The sequence below is a fragment of the Rhinopithecus bieti genome, unplaced genomic scaffold, assembly GCF_001698545.2.
Source record: "Rhinopithecus bieti isolate Rb0 unplaced genomic scaffold, ASM169854v2 scaffold_23276, whole genome shotgun sequence".
NCBI lineage: Eukaryota > Metazoa > Chordata > Mammalia > Primates > Cercopithecidae > Rhinopithecus > Rhinopithecus bieti.
In genome coordinates, this window is record NW_016810868.1 from 2419158 (window position 1) to 2445824 (window position 26667).

The 26667-nt window shown below is 45.2% G+C and overlaps 1 protein-coding gene across 1 annotated transcript; it reads left to right on the top strand.

Moving 5' to 3' along the window:
* Nucleotides 1-6828: 6828 nt before the first annotated feature.
* LOC108542849 (calmodulin-regulated spectrin-associated protein 1-like) lies at nt 6829-23095 on the top strand (the record flags this gene model as incomplete). Its single annotated transcript, XM_017893004.1, has 5 exons — nt 6829-6905; nt 7998-8030; nt 10749-10890; nt 22771-22910; nt 22999-23095. Coding segments are annotated over exons 1-5 (481 nt in total), but the record flags the coding sequence as incomplete, so codon positions are not given.
* Between the last annotated feature and the right edge of the window lie 3572 nt (nt 23096-26667).

Below are 26667 nucleotides of genomic sequence, written 5' to 3' on the forward strand. Positions count from 1 at the left end.
TGGTGGTGGTGTTTGTGTCTCCCTCACCATTTTCCTGTTTTTGGTCCTATTAGTAGGTCAATCTGAGAGGAGGGTGGAAGGTCCTGAGCTGTGCACTTGTAACCCGCCGTTTGGTTCTGTCAGTTTTTGCTTTGTGTGTTTTCAAAGTCTGTTATGTTAACACATGTTCATGTTTTTGATATTAGTTGATGAATTAACCCTTTTGTCATTATGAGATGTCGCTTTTTTTTTTTTTTGAGGCGGAGTCTCACTCTCTTGCCCGGACTGGAGTGCAGTGGCCGGATCTCAGCTCACTGCAAGCTCCGCCTCCCGGGTTCACGCCATTCTCCTGCCTCAGCCTCCCGAGTAGCTGGGACTACAGGCGCCCGCCACCTCGCCCGGCTAGTTTTGTATTTTTTTTTAGTAGAGACGGGGTTTCACCGGGTTAGCCAGGAGGGTCTCGATCTCCTGACCTCGTGATCCACCCGTCTCGGCCTCCCAAAGTGCTGGGATGACAGGCTTGAGCCACCGCGCCCGGCCGAGATGTCGCTTTTTATCACTGGTGGTAATCCTTGTCCCAAAAGTCTACTTCATTTAATGTGGATGTGGATTCAAGAGTGCTTGTGAATAGCGGCTGCACGGTGTGTTTCATTCCTTTCACTTTTAACCTCTTGCTGTCTTTCTCTTAAAGTGAATTTTTTGTAGATGCTGTGTAGTTGCTCTTGCTTTTTTATTCATCTGATAATCTCTTTGAGTGTTTAGACCAATTGCATGTGATATGACTATCCATAAGGCTTGGTTTTACCATCTGGTCTGTTTCTGTTTATCTCTTTTCTTTTTCTTTCCTCTTTTAAGGCTTATTTTGGATTTTTTTTAGTACTCCCTTTTATCCTCCAGTATTTTGTAGGGGTTGCTTTAGGGTTCCTGTCTGCATCTTTAGACCATCGCAGGCTGCCTGCAAGTCAAAGTGATGCCACTGCACAAATAGCAGAAGATGCGTCTTTTCCTTGCTGGCCTTTGTGTCACTGTTGTCATTCATTTTGCTGCAACCCCAGCTGTGCTGTTTTGGCTTTCTTTTGTCTTCTAAAGTATTTAAAAATTGAGAACAAAAGTCATTAATATTTATCCACGTGATTTCCATTCTTCTTGTTCTTAATTCCTTTGCATACATCAAGAGTTTCACACACTTTGGTCTCGGGACCTTTTCTGTTTTCCTTTTCTTTTTCTTATTTTTTTTGAGATGGAGTTTCGCTCTTGTTACCCAGGTTGGAGTGCAATGGCATAATCTCGATTCACTGCAACCGCCCCCTCCTGGGTTCAGGCAGTTCTCCTGCCAGCCTCCGCAGTAGCTGGGATTACAGGCGCCTGCCACTATGCCCGGCTAGTTTTGTATTTTTAGTAGATGGAGTTTCTCTATGTTGGTCAGGCTGGTCTCTAACTTCCGACCTCAGGTGATCTGCCCACCTTGGTCTCCTAAAGTGCTGGGATTACAAGCGTGAGCCACCGCGCCTGGCCAGGACCTCTTTATACTCTTAAATTGGTGTGGACCTCAGATAACTTACATTTTTTTTTTTTTTTTTGATAGAGATGGGGCCTTGCTGTGTTGCCCAGGCTGTTCTCAAACACCTGACCTCCAGCGAGCTTCCTGCCTTGGTCTCCCAAAGTTCTGGGATTGCAGGTGTGAGCTAGTGCATCTTGCTGAACTTGTAAAGAAAATTTTAATCTATCAGTGTTTGCCATACTAGAAGTTAAAAATCAGAAAGTTTAAAATACTTATTTAAAATAATAGTAAGTTGATTTCATATTAATACTAATAATGTTTTAGTGAAAAATAACTATTTTTCAAAACAAATTAGAAGGGGCTGTATGTGACTCACATCTGGAATCTCAGTACTTTGGTAGGCTGAGGTGGGAGGATTTCTTGAGCCCAGGAGTTCAAGACCATCCCTAACAACACGGTGAGACCCCATCTACAGAAATTATTAAAATTAACCAGGGGCATGGTGGTGTGTACCTGTAGTCCCAGCTACTTGGGAGACCGAAGCAGGAGGATTGCTTGAGCCAGGGAGATTGAGGCTGCACTGAGCCATGATTGTGCCACTGCACTTCAGCTGGGGTGACAGGGTGAGACCCCCACCTCAAAATAAATTAAGGAAATAAATAAAGAAGATGGCAGTATTTTACAGTTTTGCAAGTGTCTTACTATCTGGCTTGCAAGAAGATAGCTGATTCTCCTATCTGCTTTTGCATTTAATCTGTTACAATATGTTGTTTTTATTGAAGTTCATGAACAAAATCTGGCTTCATGTAGATATATAATTGGAAAAGGGGATAGTATTTTCAAAGTCTTTTCTGAGAAGTATGCAAATCTGTTTTTGCTGTTACACCAAAACTTGACAAACAATAGTTTCTCAAAGATTAATTATTATGTGGAATTTGAAACTATCATCAATTAACGTTTTTAAAAAATTGAGATATAATTCACATGCCATAAACTTCACTATTGTTAAAGTGTACTAGTCAGTGGATTTTTTTGGTTTTGTTTTGTTTTGTTTTGTTTTTTTGAGAGAGAGAGAGAGACTCTGGCTCTGTCACCTAGGCTGGAGTGCCGTGGTGTGATCTTGGCTCACTGTCACTTCTGCCTCCTGGGTTCAAGGGATTCTCCTCCCTTAGCCTCCCGAGTAACTGAGATTACAGGTGTGTGGTACTGTGCCTGGGTAATTTTTTTATTTTTTGTAGAGGCAAGGTTTTGCCATGTTGGCCAGGCTTGTCTTGGTATCCTGGCCTCAAGTGATCTGCCTGCCTCGGGCTCCGAAAGTGCTGGGATGACAGGTGCGAGCCATTGTGCCTGGCTTAGTCAGTGGTTTTTAATATATTCATAAGGATGTTGTATTAATCTGTTTTCACACTGCCTAAAGAACTGTCCAAGACTGGGTAATTGATAAAGAAAAGAGGTTTAATTGACTCAATTCCACATGGCTGGGGAGGCCTCAGGAAACTTACAATCATGGCGGAAGGGGAAGAGGCACGTCTTACATGGTGGCAGGTGTGAGAGAGCAAGCAAGAGTGGGGAAAACTGCCTTATAAAACCATCGGATCTTATGAGAGCTCACTCACTATCACAAGAACAGCATGGGGAAAACCTCCCCATGATCCAGTCACCTCCCACCTGGTCCCTCCCTCAACATGTAGGAATTATGGGGATTACAGTTTGAGATAAGATTTGGGTGGGGACACAGAGCCACACCCTATCAGCTATATAGTCATAATCACTGGCTAATTCCAGAGCATTTTTATCACTCCCGAAAAACCCTCTGTACCTATTAGCAGCCAGACCTCATTCCCTCCTCAGCCCCTGGCAGCCCCCAGTCTGCTCTGCATCCACGGGTTTGCTCAGTCTGGACAGTTTTTATGATTGAAATCATATAGTCTGTGATCTTCCGTGGCTGGCTTCTTTCACGGAGCATGTTTCCAGGGTTCATCCATGTTGTCGTGGGTGTCAGTGTTTCATTCCTTTTCATGCCTGAATAATATTCCACTGTGTGCTTACACCTTATTTTGTTTATTCATTTGTCAATTGATGGTCATTTGTGGTGTTTCTGCGTTTTGGCTGTTGTAAATAATGCTGCTTTCATGTACAAGTTTCCCATGTGAATATGTGTTTTCATTTCTCTTGGGTATATACGTGGGATGGAATTGCTGGGTCACGTATTCATTCTGTGTTTAGCTTTTTGAGGAACTTCCAGACTGTCTTCCACAGCAGCTGTGCCATTTTACATTCCTACTAGCTGCATCTGAGGGTTCTAGTTTCCCCATCCTTGCTAACATTTGTTATTTTCTGGCTTTTTTTTTTTTTGAGACGGAGTCTCACTCTTTCGCCCAGGCTGGAGTGCAGTGGTACAGTCTCGGCTCACTGCAACCTCTGCCTCCTGGGTTCAAGCAATTCCCCTGCCTCAGCCTCTCAAGTAGCTAGGATTACAGGTGTGGGCCGCCATGCCTAATTTTTGTATTTTTTGTAGAGGCAGGGTTTCGTCATGTTGCCCAGGCTGGTCTCGAACTCCTGAGCTTGAGAGATCCACATGCTTTGGCCTCCCCAAGTGCTGGGATTACAAGTGTCAGCCACCGTGCCTGGCTGTATATCTTCTTTGGAGGAATTCATACCCTTTGCCTATTTAAAAATTGGATTGCCTTTTTATTATTGCATTGTTCTTTTGTAGATTCTGGGTACTAGATCAGTGAGTTTTTTATACTCTATTATTGCTATAGTAACCATTTCTGGTTCCTGCATTCTTCCTGGACTTTTTACCCACCCAGGGTTTTGCACCTTCATGCTTTGGTCATTTGGAAAATTGTTTCACTGAGTTATGTAGATCTTCCAAATGTTGTCACATTTCATGTTACAGTATCAAAACTTATATTCATTAATATCGCCAATCTCGGCTGGGCGTAGTGGCTCATGCCTGTAATCCCAGCACTTTGGGAGGCTAGGGCAGGTGGATCACGAGGTCAGGAGATTGAGAACATCCTGGCTAACATGGTGAAACCCCATCTCTACTAAAAACACAAAAAATTAGCTGGGCATGGTAGCCGGCACCTGTAGTCCCAGCTACTTGGGAGGCTGAGGCAGGAGAACCCTGCCTTATGTGTGAACCCAGGAGGCGGAGCTTGCAGTGAGCCGGGATCGTGCCACTGCACTCCAACCTGGGCAACAGAGCGAGACACCGTCTCAAAAAAAAAAAAGAAAAGAAAATCGCCAATCTCATCAGAAAAGCCTTTATGTATTAGGAAGTTATCTAGCTTTTGGTGGCAGAAACAAGTTATCCAAAATTTAATTTTTTTCTGAAATTCATATTTTATTACTGGAAACAAGTAGTTTTCCTTTAGTGACAGACATTCATTTAAAAAAAACAAACAAACACTTCTTTGGTTTTTAGATGATGTCTTAACACGTTTGCAAATGTGAATAACTGGTTTGTTAGTGGCTCAGCTTGTAGCTCAAGTCAGGTGCACAGATGCATGTCGCAAGGTCACTGTTGTCATTTGGTCCACAGGAGAGGTGCTTTGTGCCTGCTGACCACGTGGTCACGGAATACAAAATAAGTTGTACTATAAGGTAGAGGTTTAATAAAACTGTTTTCCATCTGTATTGTTTCCTTTAGCCCAAACAACTTCTTTTAGCATTTTTTTTTACAGGCAGTTCTACTGAATTCTCTCAGCTTTTTCTTTTCTGAAAAAGACATTATTTTGCTTTCATTTTCCAAAGATATGACTGGATATAAAATTTTAGGTTGTCTGAATTTTCTTTTAGGTAAAAATATGGCTCCATTCTGTCGTGCTGCTGGGGTTACTTTGTGAGATGAGGTGGGACTGGGCTGACAGTTCTTGCTCCAACTTTTTTAGACACTGACTTTCATCCGTTGTCTTGTCTGCAGCCTTGTCTCTGGTCTGAGGATGGGAGGCATCTTGGGGGTGTTTGCAGGGCCCCTGCCGGGCATCTCTTCCCCAGCACTGGGACTGCACTGACTCTGCTCTGTGTAGCTTTCCCTTACTTACAGGGTTCCCCTCTTTCCTTCTTTGTGCTGTGGATTTTCAGCTTTTAAATTTTCTTTTCTGTGTTGTTTTTACAGGGATCAGAGTTACAAGCAAATGTTTGATTTACTATGTTTAGTCTTCTTGATTTTTTGGTAATGTATAATTATATTTTCCTTTAAAATGTTAGTTTCATTAAAATTTCAAATTAATTTACATTTTAAGAAGGATGTGTTTTACATGGTACTTTTTTAGTGGCTTTGACTTTCCTCCAAAATATGACTATTTGTTTCATGTTATGTATTGGTATTTTCATTCATTTTCTTGATTAGATTTTCCAGAGGCTTTTTTTTTTGTTTAAAGAGAGACAGGATCTTGCTGTGTTGCCCAGGCTGGCCTCCAGTTTTTGGGCTCAGATGATCCTCGTGCCTCAGCCTTCCGAATAGCTGCGATTATACGTGTGAGCAGCCACACTCGTCCTTTGCGAAGGACTCTTTCAATCATGCATACAAAACTTAGTTGTGGATTTAAATATCCTTTCTTCTACTTTCTCATTGATTGAATTTTACATTATCTATATTGATTTTTTTGTCTTTTTTTTTTAATTTTAAAGACACTTTTCGTTCTCCTGATTTGATGTGCATGGTGGACTCCCTTGTCTGTGTTGTTTGATGACGAAACATTCAGCTCCGTGCCTTTTCGTCTGATCATGGCTTTTACCTCGTCCCTTTAAGCACTGCTGAGTGTTTTTTCCATACTTCATAATTGCAATTTTGATATTGAGTTAGGAATTATAGGAGAGAATACTTAAATTTCTAAGAAGTTGAAGTAATTTTTAAGGGGTTTATAGTTAAACTTTTATAATTAGATTTGATTTGGTATGGTTTTTGCATGGTCTGGGATGTGTGACCTGGTCATCCTATCACAAGTTAGGCTCTTCAGTGAGATGTCTCCACCAGACTGTTTTGTAAGTGGCGTTTGCTGTTTGTGTTGGAGAAGCTTAGCTGTTTGACAGTAGTTGTTCGGTGAGTGACCACTGCCAAGATGCAGTGACTCTGTCCCGCAGTGAAGGGGGAGCACTGCGCTGGCGTTGGGGTGGGGGTCGGGGCAGGTGGTTTCCTGGTGGTAGCAGGCAGACCTTGTTGTGGATCACAGGGAATCCATGTACTTCTGTATCTGTGTAATTGGCCTGAACAATGCCCATGTCTAGGAGTCAGAGGTAAATCAGGTGAAGTGGGGTCTCTGGGGGATAATTGTGGAGATACAGTTGTGAGGGACAGCAGTTAATTCTTTAATGCATTTCTCTTCTACTTTAGGTAAATCTTAAAATGAGAGAGATAACAGAGAAAGAAGTGAAATTAAAACAGCAGTTATTGGAGAGTCCAGCTCATCAAAAGGTAAAGGGTGAATTTAGTTTCTCTGGAATGCACTAAGTTAATGTTGCTCCCAATCTTAAAGAATTCTGTTAGTTCCCATCATTTGCTTATTCTCTATTTTTACTCACCAAAGAAGCAGCTAGTCTCTTGGATTCACCTGGTGGGCTGATTCTCCACACCTCAGTGAGATGTGACCACGGCAGCCTGTCCCGTCTCTCCCTGGGAAGGGGTGTTTTGTATTGCACTTTATGGTGGGTGAGGGTATTTGGGGGAATTGGGAACCTTGAGTGAGGGACGTAGGGCCCACCTGGGCGCTAGCTTCCACAAGTCAACAAACAAGGGGAAAATTGCCTATTGCTAAAGATGCCCTCGAAAAGTCCTTGAATGGCCCATGAGGTGCAGCATAGCTGGTGGCGTACCTGTGTGCATGTGCCATCATTCTCCTGGATGAACCCTACATACCTGCTGAAGTGGCATGATGGCTGGACCGCACCTTCCAGCCATTAGCCTTTTTCTTCCTCTGACATTATTTTCTCTTTTGCAAGCACATGTGTGACTGAATTCACTCAGTTCAGTGCACACAAGATGCAGCCCGACCATCTATAAGGTCTCGCCTTTGGAGGGCAGTGTGCCGCCTTCCACTGTTCCTTTTTCCTTGTCCAGTGGCACTGGCCCCTGGCCATGCATTTGTTAGCTGGGTGGGCAGGTGAGTCAGGCCGCCTGGTATGCCTCCCTCATCTGGATCTTAAGCATTGAGCTTCCTCCCTGTTCCTCAGATGGTCATGTTTAACACATGGGTACAGACTAAGCACTAGACCCTTCCCGCGTCAGAGCTGACTTCTTGCCTTTTGGTACCCAGCCCATACCAAGTTTCCGAAGTATTCTTTGCTACTGCAAAGAATAGTGTTGTGGAGGTGACTCATGATCTTCCACTTTAATCATCTGCTAATACAACATGCCTATGGCCACGCACACTGGGAAGACTTTGCTTACCAGAGGCCCTCCTGCCTCTGCCGTGTAAACGCCGTGGGGAAGTGTGTGTTACCTCGTCCACACGTGGACCTGCTCTGCTGATGTTCCTCTCCTGCCTTCCTTCTCTCGCTTCCTGAGCAGTCTCCCTCCAAGTGGTATTGGAAGTTAGTGCCTGTAAGTGAACCCCGAGCCTCCAGCTGCCATCTACAGAGCCATCCTGTCGCGATCACTTGCTTCCATTAAAAATTGCTCGCACCCGAAACTTTTTTTTTTTTTTGTTGTTGTTGTTGTTGTTTAAATGTCCCACCTTGGAGTTATTTATATAGTACAAGAATTGGCCTGATTCTGAGCCGAATAGGCCTTGTAATATGGCACTTTGGAACTCTAAGTTACATTTCGCCCAGTTTCCTGGTTACTTCTTTAAGTGATCAACATGCACGTAATGAGAGGGCGTTCTCTTTTGTGATAGATACAGAGAGAATGAGAAGTGGTCTAGTTGCCCAAGTTACTCTTTATATTTTGTTATTTCTGATGTTACCTTGCCTGACTGTGGTATTTAACATGACATCTGTTAGGAGCCATCAGCTGGGTGGTCCAGGTATGCCGGTGATGCACCTGCTGGACTAGGGCTGGAGGGCTGCAGAGAGGGGCTCTCACCAGTGTGTCAGATTCCTCTGTTCTCCTCTGTTCCTGCTGCCTTGGTCTGCATGGAGTGGCGAAGGGACATTTCCTTATTCCCAGGCAAGGGTCTGAGTTAGGTCAGCCTGGCCACAGGCTTTCTGGAGTTAAGTGTGAATTTTCACATAAAAAGAAAGGTGAAAATAGCATTTGGTTTTCCAACCCTAGTTGTGCTCCACCTGGTGGCCCATTCTGGAAGCAGAGCCAGTTTGTTACCCAGGCCCCCGGGGAGAGTACTTGGTGCCAGTGGTGCCTTTCTCGGGAACTTTTGGATGCAGATCTTGCAGAGGGCTTTATGCGTACTCCATTAACTGCCTGCATCCTTCAGTGTCATTATTGGGCCCCTATTTTCCTTTGAAGTCTGTCCTCAAGGCGATAGCAGTGGGAGTGAGCTGGGAGACAGGGCTCCTTTGAGCAGCGGTAGATTCTGCTGTGGAGCTCACAGATCATTTTGCTTCTCTTGAAATATATTAATAAGAAGGAAGAAGAAAGCATTTTAAATCAGTATAGATCTTTTAACTTTTTAAATCCTGAAGACTGAAGAGCTAAATATCAAAGCACTTACGTGATTTAGTCAAGGACTCACAGACTTCATCTGTCCTGCAGGAAGTGAGGTTTCACATGAGAGTTTTATAAAAACAGAAACATGTTACCAAGAGCAGTAGGTCCCTTAATGCTTTTTTATTAGATAGTCCGTAACCCTAACTTTCTGACCCCAGTGTTCGGTAAGTAGGTCAGTGAGGAGAAGTGTGGAAAGGCCTAGGGAAGACGGACAGATTTAGAGGTCTAACCTCAACACTGTACAGCCTAGAGGTTCAAAACACCTGATTTGCAAGGCAACTATACAAGCTCCTGGACTCTCGTAGTTCTGGAGTGTTTCACCTGACCTTAAGCCCACCCCATCCATCTTTAATCAAGAAACCATGTGCTTTCCCGCATGCCCGTGGCCACCCCTCACGTGTCTGCTGTCTGTGTGGAAGCCTGGCCTGGCGCATGCTGTGGTGCACTGCATGCTGGAACCCGTGGAGTTTGCACGCGTGGTACAGTATGAGGCGGGTCACGTTTTGTAGAGTGTGCCGTGGGCTCCGAGAAACAAGTTAAAGTGTGTGCTGAAACGGATTTTACTGACATAAAATAAGCCTTATTGCTAAATTTGAGAATGTGTTACACATGTTTTTTGCTAAACATCAGTATTGATTATTCTGTATGATGTACTTACTGACATAACAACTTGAAATTATTGATTTTAGACAATTTCTCCTCAAGTTGATTCAGCTGCATCACTCTCAGAATTCAATCATTTTTATTGTAGATTACTGGTTTTTTCCTCTAGTTTGTATCGTGTATTTTCCTCCTGTGGAGAAAATGTGGTTGGCAAGAAATGCCATATTTTAAAGCTGTATTGTGGCTGTTAATGCAGAAAACACGAGCGTACTGCAGGCTGTTTGGCAGTGGGGCTGGGGCTGAGTGTCCTGCCCTCAGTCGCCTGTGTCTGTACTCTTGTAAGCTGACACGCAGATACGGGGGCAGATCTGAGGGTTTGATGGAGCGCAGAAGGCCATACGTGTGGCTTCTTCTAAATGCAGAAACACAGAATCCTTGAGCAGACACTTGTCTTCTGGAGCACCTTGCATGGATTTCGTCTCCTGATGCTTCATTGCCGTTAATAGAGTGGTGGTGGTTGTGTTACGAGAAATTTTGTCTAACCTGGCTTCTGAAATTTCTCAAGCTAAGTATTAATGCTGTTTTGTGTTTTCCTTAATGACTGAGGCTAGTGATATTACTTAGAAAAGTAACAGTAACTTGGGTCTTCTTAGCGTCAGGATGTTCACCATTTAACTTGTTTCTCGTTAGTGTCTAGTACGTCGGCTTTCGGTAGTGTAGGTGTGTGTTCTGTCTCCTTTCCCGTGTGTGCCTGCACTAGTGGCAGCCTCTGCTTCCAGGTCAGTTTAGAGTAGACTGGCTCTGGTATTGCTAGCAAGTAGTTGCTGTTACCCAGTGTAGCCATGAAGCCCAGCTCCTTGGATCTTGACATATATGTTCCAGGCAAAGTACGTAATCCAGACGTTTCTAACTTTTTCTAGATGATTGCAATTGTTCTCCATGTTGTCTGTTAGGCGTTATATTAATTCTCGATCTAACAGTGTGCCTGTAACATATATGGTAGTGAAGAGACATCACATGCAGAGACCGTTTTCCTTTTATCAACTGCAGGTCCGCTATCGACGAGAGCACCTTTCTGCTAGGCAGTCACCCTACTTCCCGTTGTTGGAGGATTTGATGAGAGACGGCAGTGATGGTGCTGCTCTCTTAGCTGTGGTTCACTATTACTGCCCAGAGCAGATGAAACTGGATGGTGAGTGGAGAACGCTTCCCTGAAACAGACCCGAAAGGCTTAAAAGAAAATTATAGTGTACATTAATCCACATATAAAAAAAAAAAGAGAGAAAGAAAATGGAATCCTTAATATAAATGGGGATGTTAGCCTACAGATGAAAAAATTGGGGGATGATGTGCTCATACTTAACCTGCATTTTATCTGATGACAAAACTGCACTTTGAAATTAGCCGGGTGTGGTGGCGCACGCCTGTGGTCCCAGCTACTCGGGAGGCTAAGGAGAGAGGATCACCTTAGCCCGGGGCAGGGGCGGGGGGTGGTGGAGAGGGAGAGAGAAATCGTACTTGAAAGTATTTGAGTAATGTGTGAAAGTATTTGTGACTTTACCTATGTCTCAGAATTGGTAGCTTTTGTAAATCCTTCCTCAACTGATTTAAATCATCTAGAACTTAGTTTGAGGATGGGAAAATTAATGCAAAATTGAGTCTGTTTATGAACCATTTATGAACAACTGCCACACGCTTGGTGTTGGGGATGTTCCAGTGACAGCATATCTCCCTCCAGGTGTTTACAGCCTAACAACGAGGAGAGAGACAGTGAATGACTGTCACCAGCACGACAGTGGGTGTCTGGACAGGGACCAGGGGGAGCATGAATTCTGATTTAGGTTTTGCTCAGCACCCTTCATGCTGAAGTAGGCAGATACCAGGCCAGGAGGTGCCCCCCGAACTAATATGGAAGCATTTGTGTTGGACTTCAGGTGCTGGGTACATTGAGCTGACATTGATCTTATTCCTGCTGATCGTAAAAGTGCTAGAAAATATAGTTTTTTAGACAAAACAGTTTCACAAATATATAGCTGCACTTAAAGGAAGAGGCTGGGCACGGTGGCTCATACCTGTAATCGCAGCACTTTGGGAGGCCAAGGCAGATGGATCACCTGAGGTCAGGAGTTAGAGACCAGCCTGACCAACGGGGCAAAACCCCGTCTCTACTAAAAATTAGCCAGGCGTGGTGGCACGTGCCTGTAGTCCCAGCTACTCGGGAGGCTGAGACAGGAGAATTGTTTGAACCCAGGAGGCAGACACTGTGGTGAGCCGAGATTGCACCACTGCATTCCAGCCTGGGCGACAGAGCAAGACTCTGTCAAAAAAAAAAAAAAGAAGAAGGAGAGAGCCTCAGGTATCAGGAGATGATCTCTGTCATTGAGTGAAAACTCAGTGGAGGACAGGTAGGTGCCCCGGGGCCCCTGGGCCTGAGTTTCCATGTTCGTTTGGCCCTGGGTCTGTGTGCTGTCAGGAGCCGTAACTGGGACCTCTTGGGAAGAGGACTGGAAAACTCCACCTACTGCCCAGGAGTGAACCAAGGAGGCCTGACAGATGCCCTTGGCTCTGGGGATGTGGAGGAGAAGCTCTTTAAGGAGGAAATGCAGCTCTTGGGTACACGGTGGATCAGAGGACGGTTGAGATGTGTGTCACCCATGTGGTGTGGGAATGTCGGTTGAACGTTAGTGCAACAAGTAGTCTAGGACTAGTGAAGTTCATGGACCCTGGCAGGGATAAAGCACAGCTTGGCTATACAGGGACATTTCCATGAGCCGGGGGATGCTGGCTGCCCACTGAGAAGAACCCCTGCTGGAAGACGAACTCTAAGAAATCAGAAACCATGCAGGGAAAGCAGGTACTGCAGCTCATTTGGCACCAGGACATGGGTGAAAGATAACAGGATGTTTAAAATGATGGACATAAAAAGAGAACTAGACATATTAAAGAAGACAGGAGATAGGGGATGGAGTCTTCAGCTGTGTTGTCATTTTCTTCATCCCCCAGGTCTTATCTTGGCACTTTTTTTTTTTTTTTTTGAGGCAGAGTCTTGCTCTGTCACCCAGGCTGGAATGCAACTGCGTGATCTTGGCTCACTGCAACCTCCATTTCCCAGGTTCAAGAGATTCTCCCACCTCAGCCTCCCAAGTAGCTGGGATTACAGGTGTCCGCCACCACACCCAGCTAATTTTTGTATTTTTAGTAGAGATGGGGGTTTCACCATGTTGGCCAGACTGGTCTTGAACTCCTGACCTCAGGTGATCCACCTGCCTTGGCCTCCCAAAGTGCTGGGATTACAGGCGTGAGCCACCACGCCTGGCCATGGGATCTTCTTTTATGTGTTCATCTCTTATATTCTCCCTGCTGAGTTCTGGATGCCTTTTATTTTATTTATTTATTTATTTTGGAGACAACGTCTCACTCACCAGGCTGGAGTACAGTGGTGTGATCATGGTTCACTGCAGCCTTGACTTCTCTTGACTTCTCAGGCTCAGGTGATTATCCCACGTCAACCTCCTGAGTAGCCAGGACTACAGGCACATACAACCGTGCCTGGCTAACTTTTGTATTTTTTTGTGTGTGTGTGGAGATAGGGTTTTGCCATGTTGCCCGGGCTGGTCTTGAACTCCTGGGTTCAAGTGATCTGCTTGCCTTGGCCTCCCAAAGTGCTGGGATTCCATGTGATCCACCGCATCTGGCCCTGGATGCTTGCTGAAGTCTACCTTCTAGTTCGTAAATTTGACTTTTCCTTCATTGTGTGCTGCCTGCCCTGTATGTCTGTTGGGGATCTTAAGACAGAGCGAATTGCTGAGGATACAGGGTCATTACCAATTATAATCATGTGAACAGTTTACGGGAAGGTATGACTGTATTGAAACTCATTATATCTAAGAGCAGAACATCAAAATGGATTTTAAATAATGGCAACGTTATGGCCAGGTGCAGTGGCTCACGCCTGTAATCCCAGCACTTTGGGAGGCCGAGGTGGGTGGGTCATTAGGTTGGGAGATCGAGACCATGCTGGCTAACACGTTGAAACACTGTTTCTACTAAAAACACAGAAAATTAGCCAGGCGAGGTGGCGGGGGCCTGTAGTCCCAGCTACTCCGGAGGCTGAGGCAGGAGAATGGCGTGAACCCGGGAGGCGGAGCTTGCAGTGAGCCGAGATTGCGCCACTGCACTCCAGCCTGGGCGACAGAGTGAGACTCTGTCTCAGAAAAGCAAACAAACAAACAAACAAAAAAATGGCAGAGTTACAAGGAGAAATGGACAGAGCCACATTGCTGACTTAGGTAACAGAAACTGATAAAGCAGACAATTTAGTAAGGCCATAGAGGACTTCAGGCTTTATCCAGTGCACCAGCCACTGTGGAATCTGCTCACTTACAGACAGTAAAGACAAGCACTGGAGTCTTTATAAAACATGCAACAGACAGTAAAGACAAGCATGGGAGCCTTTATAAAACATGCAGTCGATTAAGGCCACAGGTGAGACTACAGCAGATCCCAAAGAACCAGTACATTCTCCACAGTGAGGTCAAGTGAGAATTCACCAACTAGAAGATGCAGCCTCTTTTCCTGCCTGTGGATTAATGATGGTTCATTTCAGGTGTGAATTTGACTGGATTGAGAGATCCCTAGGTGACTGGTGAAGCACTGTTTCTGGGTGTCTCTCTGAGGGTTTTTCCAGGGGTGATGGGTATGAGTCAGTGGCTCGAGAAAGGAAGACCTGCCCTCAATGTGGGCGGAAGAGGGGGACTCTCCCTCTCTGCTCTCTCTCCCTTCCTGAGTGGGGCACCTTCTCTCTTCCTGTCCTTGGACATCACGCTCCAGGTTTTTTGGCTTTTAGACTCTGGGACTTGTACCATGGCCTCCTGGGGGATTTTAGGCCTTTGGCCTTGGCCTGGGGGCTGCACATCAGCTTCACTGGCTCTGAGGCTTCCAGACTTGGACCCAGGCATGCTGCCACTCCTGAGTCTCTAGCTTGCAGTTGGCCTGTCGTGGGATTGCTCTGTCTTTGTGATCATGTGAGCAAACTTCTCTCGTATGTCCTATTGGTTCTTTCTCTCTGGAGAACCCTGACAAACGCACAGTTATTCTAAAATCTTAAAGATTGAGTGCCTGGAAGCCAGAGAAGACATTTAAATATTTCATGGACCGTAGGGGAAAACGTAGTGGTCCTTGCTAGTGTGAGCTCAGCAGGGGCAGTTTTACCTGTTTTGCTCACTGATGTATCCCAGTCATCTGAAATTGTGTTTGGGGCCAGTTGGTGTTGAGTAGGTATTTGTTATCAGAAAAAGAACATAGAAATAAACCCAAAAAAAGTTGAAGGAGAAATGAAGGGCGGTTTTCTGTCCATTTCTGTTAGTCAGAAGTCACTCCCAAACAAGGAGAATAAGGAACTGAATTGCAGATTCCGTTTTGGATGAAACTAGGATATATCTGGACTCTGAACAAGTCTACTAATGGAGAAGTAATTAAAAAAAAAAAAAAAAGCAAAGCGGAGGAGGGGTGGGTGTCAAGCTGGGGAAGCAAAGAGGCTCATCCTGTAGGACCCTGGACAGCAGAATGGAGCACCAAGGATGCTGGTGGACAGCAGTGCCTGGGGTGGATTCTTTGAAAGTTGGTCTCCAGAAGTGAGAGCTCTGGTTCGCTTTGCTTCTGGTGCCTTTCTCCTCACACGCCCTTGGTAAATGTGGGACACCCTTGAGGAGAACTGAGCCGGATAAACTCTAGCCTCAGACCCCAGGTGCAGGCAGGGATGAGGTGACACTGATATCAGGGCTTTTGTGTAAAATTCTTCACACTTGAAGGTGAGACTGGTTCTCTTCCTGGTGCACCCTGCCCCAGAAGCCACCATTTCTCTTGCTTGACTCCATGATGCAGACCTGCCCCACATGCAGCAAGGGGAAGGATTCTTCTCTGCAGAAATCGGCCTCAGGAAAAAGACCCACAGTGACTCACTCCTTACGAGGAGTGGCAGCCAAAGATTCCTGACATTTGAGGAAAGCCACTGACCTGAATGAGAACCCAAATCAACAGAGATGGTGCAGGTGAGCAGCAGAAAATGTTAAGAGATGAGAGGGTTTGGACCTCAGAACCAACAGCAGGACTCTGGGAAACGATGTCTGCAAGATAGTGGCACATAAGTATGTACAGAATCATCAGACTTAGAACAGCTGTTGGAGTGCTACAGCTTGTTTGGAGAATTCTGAAGAGCCCCTGAAAACCAGTTCTTGGGAAGGAAATCTTTGGTGCTAAGATGGGAGAGCCACTGAAGTGCTAGAGACAGAGTTGAAGAAATCTCCCAGAAAGTAGAGCCAGAAAAGCAAAGAGATGGGAAATAAGGGAAAAAAGATAGAAAAATAAGGATCAGTCTACGAAGAAAGAGAGGAGAAAGTAGGAGAAAAGAACTCAGTCAACATAAAATGCAGAAAAATGTCCCAAGGACATGAGTGGCAAGTAGGAAGGACCCACTGGGTGGCCAGCAGGATTCCTGAAGAAGGGCCATGGCAAAGCATACCATGATGAACTCCGGAACCCCTGGGAAAGAGGAGATCCCAAATAACTGTGGAGAGACCAAGCGGGTTACACACAAGGCAGGCAGCCCCAGTGACACCAGATTCCTCAGCCACAGTCCTGGAAGGAAGATGACTGGGTGGTGCCTTCCCAGTGCCGGGAAGCATGCCCATGCACACCATCCTGAAGAGGAGGTGGAGGGAGGCTTGGGCCGAAATCCGCAGTGCTAGCCTTCCCATGGATGGGCCAGGAACATGGGACAGAGGCACAGATCAGTAGAAGGCAATTGGCCTATCTGGCCCAGAGGCAATAACATAGGTGAATAACTGAGCCAAGTATTAAATCCAGGAAAAATGAAGAGTTGTCCAAGGAGTATAAGTAGAGATACTGTGTAGCCCAGCTGTGGAAGATGGTTACATAGTTATGGTGTACAGAGACTCAGTCTGGGTTTAATCACACATCCTCTGCTGTGTGGCCACTGGGGAGAGAGGCTGGGGAGGCACACAGAGGACCACCTGCACTGTGGTGGTTGTCTGCTGTGACAGTGGGCTGTAGTCTTTTAGTGATAGGGTAGGGGGTGGGGCTGCATGTTCTCTTACCAAGGCCACAGGCAGAAGGAGTGGAACGGGCAGTGATAAGGTTTGGCTCTGTGTCCCCACCCAAATCTCTTCTCGAATTGTACTCCCATAATTCCCATGCGCTGTGGGAGGGAGCTGGTGGGAAATAATTGAATCACAGGGGCGGTTCCCTCCCTGCTGTTCTCATGGTAGTGAGTAAATCTCACGAGATCTGATGGTTTAATAAGGGGAAACCCATTTCGCTTGGCTCTCATTCTCTCTCGCCGCCGCCATGTGACATGTACCTTTCATCTTCCGCCATGATGGTGAGGCCTCCCCAGCCATGTGGAATTGTAAGTCCAATAAACCTCTTTCTTTTGTAAATTGCCCAGTCTCAGGTACGTCTTTATCAGCAGTGTGAAAATGGACTAATATAGGCAGAGACCTATTTCTCTTAAGCTTTTCAAAACAAATAGTTTGGCTTTTTTTTTTTTTCAATTGAGATGAAGTCTTGCTTGGTTGCCCAGGCTGGAGTGCAGTGGCCCGATCTCTGCTCACTGCAACCTCTATCACCACCCAGATTCAAGCAATTCTTGTGTCTCAGCCTCCCAAGTAGCTGGGACTATAGTCGCGCACCATCACACCTGGCCGAGTTTTAAATATTTTTAGTAGAGATGGGGTTTCACCATGTTGGCCAGGCTGGTCTCGAACTCCTGACCTCAGGTGGTCTTCCCGCCTTGGCCTTCCAAAGTGCTGGGATTACAGGCATGAGCCCAGCCAGCTTCTTAAAGTAAAATAAAAATTTTAAAATTTTGGCATGCAGCGATAGAAAAGATTGTGATCATGTCTTTAGCAGGAATGTGGGTGGAGCTGGAAGCCATTATCCTTAGCAAACTAACAGAGGAACAGAAAACCAAATACTGCGTGTTCTCACTTAAGAAGTGGGAGCTAAGGCCAGGCGCAGTGACTCACGCCTGTAATCCCAGCACTTTGGGAGGCCAAGGTGGACAGATCACCAGAGGTCAGGAGTTCGAGATCAGCCTGGCCAACATGGTGAGACCCGTCTCTACTGAAAATACAAAAATTAGCTGGGCGTGGTGGTGCACACGTGTAGTCTCAGCTACTCGGGAAGCTGAGGCAGGAAAATTGCTTGAACCCGGGAGGTGGAGGTTGCAGTGAGCTGAGATCACGCCACTGCACTCCAGCCTGGGTGACAGAGTGAGGCTCCATCTCAAAGAAAACAGTGGGAGCTAAATGATAAGAACTTAAGAACACAAAGAAGGAAACACAAGACACTGGGATCTCCTTGAGGGTGGAGGGTGGGAGGAGGGAGAGAAGCAGAAAAGATAACTGTTGGGTCCTGGACTTAATTCGTGGGTGATGAAATAATTTGTACAACAAACCGCTGTGACATGAGGTTACCTATGTAACAAGCCTTCATATGTACCCTCCCAAACCTAAAATAAAAGTTAAAAAAAAATTGGCAAATTTGCTCGATGTGGTAGCTTATGCCTGTAATTCTAGCACTTTGGGAGGCTGAGGCAGGGAGTTCAAGACCAGCCTGGGCAACATAATGAGACCCCAAAAATTAAAAAGTTAGCTTGGCCTGGTGACGTGCACCTGTAGTCCCAGGTACTCAGGAGGCTGAGACAGGAGGATCACTTGAGCTCAGGAGGCTGACGCCACAAGGAGCTGTGATTGTGCCACTGCACTCCAGATGACAGTGAGACCTGCTCTTAAAAAAAAAAAAAAAAGTTTTGGCAAATTTAACAGCAAAAAGTGAATAAAGTAGAAAAAATTCCAAAATTATAGAGAATATGTAAAACTAAAAGCTTATTGTTTTAAAGAATTAATAAAATAGATAATCTGGAAAGATTGATCAATAATACATGTATAGCAGCTACTAAAATAAAAATACTGAGAATATTTGTGTGCCATATGTGTTTGAAATGTTAGACAAAATGGGCAATGTTCTTTGAAGCCAAAAGTGGTGGGCAGTCTAAATAGACCCATAACTACAAAGAAAACGGACTCAGGAGTCAACAAATGCATCCACAGGGACCAGCTTCTTCCTGGGGCGTTTCTCCAGACTCTCAAGGAGTTGTCAGCTCCTGTGTTAGGTCCCGTGTCCTAGATAATAGGAAAAGATGGAGTGGCCCGAAAGGGGATTATTCCCTGACACCGAGTAGACTATGAGAGGAAATTCTAGGCTGGCTTTCCATGTTCGTATAGATTGAAAATCCTATGTAAAATATTAGCACAAATTGAACACATTTCTGTGGTCATCTCAGTAGGGGCAGGGAATCATTTGTGGGCAGTCACTGCCCCCTTCTCATGGTGGCTCTGGGCCTCGTAGGGACTTGATTGGACCTCATAGACTTTTGACCCCACCCGTGGCAGGTGCAGTTCCAGTGAAGGCCCAGAAGCAGCAGTGCCTTTGTGTCCTGACAGAGCGGGTTCTAGCCAGGGCTGCCCTGTACCCCTGCCCTGCACTTCAGTGCCCACTCCGTATGAGCATTCTCTTGAGAACTGGGAGGCACTTGGGAGTGAGTGCAGCGGAAAAGAGGCGAGGAAAATCCATACACTTTTCTATTTCTCTTGGGAGAAGATTGAAACAAGTGTTCTTAGATCCCCAGTCCGTATTAAAACTTGTGTTTTCTCCAGATTGTTCTGAAAACTTGTTGCCAGTCCAGTGAATACTTTTGTCTTCACAGATATTAACAAGGCAATGCAGAAATTCTCTTGGATTGTGTTACTCTCTGTCTCTCTCAGCCATTTGAGAGTAACACAGCAAAAGCTGGGAAAGCTAACGTTGGCACACAGATCCCCAGCCTGGTCCAGACTCGCTCAGCTACCCAGGAGCCCCTGCTTGGCCCAGCGTCCCCTCATAGTTTCCCTTCACCTGGAGTCGTTTCCAGCCTTTACCTCTCTTGACTCTTGATGTTTTAGAAGAGTAAGATTGTGAGTAGTGGCCCTTGGTGTGTTTGTCTGGAGTTTCCTTGCGGTGTGTCCTCCCAGCGTGTCACCCCAGGGGCATAGTACTGGGACATCTCCATGTTGGTGACTCCAGCTTCACCCCTTGGTGCAGGTGGCATGTGCTGGCCTTCCCCGCTTCTAAGCTTGCTGTTTTTGCTTTAGAATGCAGTAGTAATTTGTGGGGAGAGGCTCTGGACTGTGAATATCACGTTTCTCATCAGATTCTCACCTGCTGGTCTCTCCACCTGCGGATGGCTTCCAGCCTCAGTGCGTCTTCCCATCTTGTCCGCATTTGCCCAACTTGCTTGCTTCTTTATTCATGTGTTTGTTTATATCTGGATGGCATCATGGATCTTACTTTATTCAATAGGTCATAATTCATTACTTTCATTTTTATTTTGTTGCTTAAATTGTCCCAGATTTTAGCTGAGTAGTTTTGTAGGATAAGAATGTGTGGGGTATTAGGCCGGGCGCGGTGGCTCAAGCCTGTAATCCCAGCACTTTGGGAGGCTGAGACGGGCGGATCACGAGGTCAGGAGATTGAGACCATCCTGGCTAACACGGTGAAACCCCGTCTCTACTAAAAATACAAAAAACTAGCCGGGTGAGGTGGCGGGCGCCTGTAGTCCCAGCTCCTCGGGAGGCTGAGGCAGGAGAATGGCGTAAACCCGGGAGGCGGAGCTTGCAGTGAGCTGAGATCCGGCCACTGCACTCCAGCCTGGGCGACAGAGCAAGACTTCGTCCCAAAAAAAAAAAAAGGATGTGCGGGGTATGTGCCCTAAAATACCAAGTTTTGTTTACACTTTACATTACCAAAAACAGTGTGGTTTTGGTTCCGGGACAGTCACATGGACCAGATGAATGAACCACATGTAGAACCGAGAAAAGGGATGCTTTGCAGGGAATCTGGTGCCTTTGAGGTGGCCTCACCGAGGGGAGCCACACTGGCTGGCCAAGAACATGGCGGCATTGACATCTCTATGGGAAAGTGCCATAAAACCCCACCCCACGTGAGCCAGAAACACCCCTTCCTCGGAGTAAAGATGTGAACCTGAGAAGTAAAATTTAAGAATTTTGAGAAGATAAAGGAAAATACTTTTATGATGTTCGTGAGATGGATTGCCGAAATTATAAAAAGCACAAATAGAAAAGATTGTGAAATGCAACCATATGAAAATGTAAAACTTTCCTGTGACAAAAGCACATCATAAACAAAATGAAATGATAAACTGTACCCATTGAAAATATTTGCAGCACATGTGGCCTGATGAAGGACTGTTACCCAGTCCTTTCGTAATCACAATCCATAAAGGATTCCAGAATTGGTAAGAAAAAGATGCACAGCCCAAGGCCGATACGGACAGGGCCCACAGGAGAGGACCCTTCATGGCCAGTAACCGTGAAAAGGTAAAACACACCAGTCGTCAGAGGCATGCTCTTCGAGAAGGAAGTGCTCACACCCCTCCGTTCTGAGGTGCAGATGGGAAGGGACAAGCCGTGGAGTGCCGTTGGTGGGACTGGAGCTCGGCACAACCACGCGGAAGGGCGTTGCGAGGTGACGCAGGAGGGCGTGCCTAGCTTGTGGCCCAGTGAGTCCCCTCTCGAAATATGCCTGGGCAACACCCGTCTTTACACGCATAGACAGCACATGCAAACTTTGTGATGGCAGCATTTGTCGTAATGGTGAGAAATCGTGGAGGACCACATAGCGGTCAAGATGAGTGACGGAAGTCTCCCTATATCAACATAGATCTGTTTGCAAACATCATACTGAGTTTTGGTGGAAAAACTGGCTGCTAAAATAAGGCATAGCCTGGTACCATTAATGTAAGTTTCTCAAGGCTGAGACAAACACTGTGTGTTACATGTGGATGCAGACAGTGTAGAATACTCAGGAGTGGGAAGGTTCGCGGCAGCGTTGGGAGAATGGTTCCCTTTGGAGATGGAGATGATTTCGGCTGTTTTAGTTCTAAAAGAAAAGATCTGAAGCCCATAAGACGTTAACATTTGATGGTCAGAACTGTAGCAAAGGAAACATCCTTAGCGGTGTAAGTGTGCGCAGTTCCTCAGCTCTAAAGGTTTCTTTTGAGAATGAATCTGCTTAGGTGACTGAGGAGGACAGAATTCATGAATGACTCTGGATGCTGTGGGTCCAGTTTGTACGCACTTCTAAAGCCTTGAAAATGGTTTTTTCCATAGAAATAAAATTTATGTGAAAAGTTATTTCTGAAATTATTTGTTTTCACTATGTATATATTTACAAGCAAAATAAAGTCAAGTCACTTCCCAGGGAGTCCTGAGCTGCACCCTGCTCTCCGCAGGGCTCTTTATCTGAGGGCCCCCGGAGTCCACACCAGGGTGCCTGGACTGGGGAGGGGCGTTCTCTTTGGTCCTGTGACTTGTTGCCCGTACTGGCGCTTCCTCCATGGAGGGTCTGCAAAGTCGTGTGCAGTGGAAAGTTGCCCTGCAGATGCTTATACCCACCAGTCTCCACCTCTTCATGGAAGGAGACTTGGGCTATGCATTGTCCTTGATCTTTGTGATTAGTCACATTCCTGTGTTATCACTGAGTGGGCGTGGATGAGCCTGATGCTTTACCTTTTATTCATTTCCCTTCCCCCGGCCCTTTACAAACACGGAAACAGAGGGTTTTGATGGGTGGAAGAAACTTGGCTCCACATTTACTGGCTACATACAGCAGGGCTCTGCTGTCAACCGAAAGGTGATTGTTGCTGTTTGTTTTGGAAGCCCACTCTTGAGATCTGAGCGATTTCTATTATGCTTTCTGGATGTTCACCATCAAATTCAGACTTGAGAGGTTCTTGGACTTGTCTTGAGTGTTTTCTTTTTATACTTAGTGTTACTTGTTATACATCCTATACTCCCTACGTTTCTCAATGTCATTATCTTCATTACTACCTTTATATAAAATGGTTTTCAGTTCAGAATGCTTCTCTGTCTCTCTCTCTCTTTTGAAGCAGAATACCTTTATAATAAATTGTGATTTTCTTTTTGTCTATTAGATATATGCTTAAAGGAGGTCACGTCGATGGCCGACAGTCTGTATAATATTCGGCTTCTGAGAGAATTCGCCAATGAGTATCTTAATAAATGTTTTTATCTCACCTTGGAAGATATGCTGTATGCGCCCTTAGTGTTGAAGGTAATAACGAATTATTCGGCATGCAGTTTTCAAACCATGTGTGGATAAACTACTTACCATACTTTGGTGTTTTGTTTTTGTCTTTTAGCCGAATGTTATGGTTTTCATTGCGGAGCTCTTTTGGTGGTTTGAGAATGTCAAGCCAGATTTTGTTCAGCCCAGGGATGTTCAGGAGCTGAAAGACGGTGAGTGACAGACATTCCTCAGGCTGGCAGCGGTTTCCTTGAGAGCGCAGACAGAGTATCAGAAAGTGCTCTCCAGTGGGTCCTTGTTTCTCGCACAGCCGAGTTCTTGGAAGAGCTCTGTACAGCTTCACAGCCCTGGGCCTTGCCTTGCCCTGTGGAGTCAGAATCCCAGGGATGGGCGTGAGAGTTTGGGGAAAGACTTTGTAAGTGATTTTGATGAACTATTCAGTTACGAATCACAGCTCTAAAAATTGCACAACTCTTAAAAGTTCCAGGATGGCTGTTCTCACCACCAGAATGAACAAACTGGAAAAAAAGCTGTTTATTACAGATTAAAATAATCTGCCAGGCACGACAATCTAGAAAGTTTTAAGGAGATAATATAGAAGAATATCTTCATAACCTTGGATTAAGAAATTATTTCTTACAAAGAATATGAAAGTATTAGGCACAAAGGAAAAGATTGCAAATTCAGCCACATTAAAGTTTGGACCTTCTTTTCCTTGAAAGATGATAGAGATAATTAAAAAAAAAAACCCAACTATTAATAACCATAGAGGGGGAAAAGGTACTTGCAGTGCATGTAGTAAAGAGCTAGGATCCAGAATATATAAAGAGCTCATTCATAGCAGTAAGAAAAAAGAAGAACCAACAGAAAAAAAAGGCAAAAGAACAAATACTTGATGAGAGTGGGACCCCATGTGCCTAACTGATTTATGAAACGCTGCTTAAAGATGACACCCAGACGGCCTGCAGCTTATAATGCTTAAGATTTTTCAGCTTCACAGTGGTGCAAAAGTGATGCATGTTCGGTGGAAACCGTGCTTCCCGTGCCCTACGACCATGTTGTTTTTCACTGTCAGTACAGCATTCAGTAAATTACACGAGATATTCAGCACTTTATTCTAAAACAGGCTGTGTGTTAGATTTCTGCCGGCTGTAGGCTGATGTCAGTGTTCTGAGCACACTGAAGGCGCCTGGGCTAAGCTGTGATGTTTGCTCGGTTAAGTGTATTCGGTGTGTTTTCTACTCACTGATATTTTCATTTTACGATGGGTTTATTGGGTCATTACCACACTGTAAGCTGAGGAGCATCTGTGTGTGTGTGTATCCTCCCGATCTATTTGTGGCAGAATGGTAGAACGGGACCAGGTATGGGAGAGTGTCTGAGAGTGCACCTTTCACCACTGCTGGCGAGAGTGTTACTCGGAGCAGCCTCTGAAGCTGTTGGGTGTGTTACCCAGTCCTGTGGGTTGTCTGCCCTCTGGTTCAGCAAGCCCGTTCCTGTGGTGTATCCCCAGGGAAACTTGGTACTTGTGCATCAGGACACAGGGAAAGGATGCTCAGAGCAGCTCTGCTCATAATAGCTAGAAAGAAGCTCCCAAATGTGCCTCTGCAGTCAGAGGGGTGCATTGTTCTGTGTCCATGCCACAAGATGCTGTACAGCACTGGGCATGTGTGAGCCACAGCCACGAGCAGCTGCAAGGAAGATGCTCCTGATAATGCAGGCACAGAATCACATGGACAGACTGGAGAGCAGGCAGAACTCCACTGTGTTTTCCAGCGGGTGTATATGTGCGTGTGTGTGTGTAGGGGGTAGAAAGCAGTGGTTCATTGGGCATGTTGGGTGCTCTTGGCAGACTGGTGACTTTCTCTCTTCTGGACCCAAGTGTGGTTACCTGGATTTTGCTTTATAATTATTTGTTAAGCTCTATGTATGTTTTATGCAGTTTCTCTCTCTCTGTGTGTGTGTGTGCGCACATGCTATTTCACAATAAGAAAGAGTAATGGTAAACAGCTTAGAACTGGGTTACCTTGCTGTTAGAATGTTCTTAAGTCACCTCGCTTCCTCATGGGTGGCCTTGAACTAATTTTTCATCCCTGGACTTACTTTCCTTCCCAACTCTTCTTCTGCCGTAACTATTCCATCTTAGAGCAAGAAACACTGTAGTGCTGTTAAACTTGCTTCCTTCATTTTAGTTGAGGTTAGCCCTAAGTCAAGGCTATTGCTAACTCCTGTTTTCAGATTAGTTTCTCTTCTTCTTGCATTTAAGGTAGGATAGGCTTTCCTCGTTGGATGCCTTCATGACTGCCGTACCCTCTCCACTGCTCCATCCTCTCTGGCTTCCCTTCACTCCTCCCCTCCTCCGCCTCCCCTCCCTTCCCCTTCCCCCTCTTCCCCTCCCCTCACCTGTTCTGGGATACTTGTGTGGAACCTGCAGGTTGGTTGCATAGGTATACACATGCCATGGTGGTTTGCTGCACCCATCAACCCATCATCTACATGAGGTATTTTTCCTAATGCTCTCCCTCTCCTAGCCCCGCCACCCCTGACAGGACCCAGTGTGTGATGTTCCCCTCCCTGTGTCCATGTGTTCTCATTGTTCAACTCCCACTTATGAGTAGAACATGCGGTGTTTGGTTTTCTGTTCCTGTGTTAGTTTGCTGAGAATGATGGTTTCCAGCTTCATCCATGTCCCTGCAAAGGACATGAACTCATCCTTTTTTTTTATGGCTGCATAGTATTCCATGGTGTGTATGTGCCACATTTTCTTTATCCAGATGGGAATTTAGGTTGGTTCCAAGTCTTTGCCATTATGAATAGTGCCGCAGTAAACATAACGTGTGCATGGGTCTTTATAGTAGGATGATTTATAATCCTTTGGGTATATACCCAGTAATGGGATTGCTGGGTCAGATGGTATTTCAGTTTCTAGATCCTTGAGGAATCGCCACAGTGTCTTCCACAATGGTTGAACTAATTTACACTCCCACCAACAGTGTAAAAGTGTTCCTATTTCTCCACAGCCTCACCAGCATCTGTTGTTTCCTGACTTTTTAATATCGCCATTCTAACTGGCATGAGATGGTATCTCATTGTGGTTTTGATTTTCATTTCTCTAATGACCAGTGATGATGAACTTTTTTTCCTATGTTCGTTGGCCGCATAAACATCTTCTTTTGAGAAGTATCTATTCAAATCCTTTGCCCACTTTTTGATGGGGTTGTTTGTTTGTTTGTTTGTTTTTGTAGATTTGTTTTAAGTTCCTCGTAGATTCTGGATATTAGCCTATTGTCAGATGGATAGATTGCAAAAATTTTCTCCCATTCTGTAGGTTGCCTGTTCACTCTGATGATAGTTTCTTTTGCTGTGCAGAAGCTCTCTAGTTTAATTAGATTCATTTGTCAATTCTGGCTTTTGTTGCCATTGCTTTTGATGTTTTGGTCTTGAAGTCTTTGCCCATGCCTGTGTCCTGAACGGTATTGCCTAGGTTTTCTTCTAGGTTTTTTATGGTTTTAGGTCTTATGTTTAATTAAGTCTTTAATCCATCTTGACTTAATTTTTGTATAAGCTGTAAGGAAGGGATCCAGTTTTAGCTTTCTACATATGGCTAGCCAGTTTTCCCAGCACCATTTATTAAATAGGGAATCCTTTCCCCATTGCTTGTTTTTGTCAGATTTGTCAAAGATCAGATGGTTGTAGATGTATGGCATTATTTCTGAGGCCCTCTGTTCTGTTACATTGGTCTATATATCTGTTTTGGTACCAGTACCATGCTGTTTTGGTTACT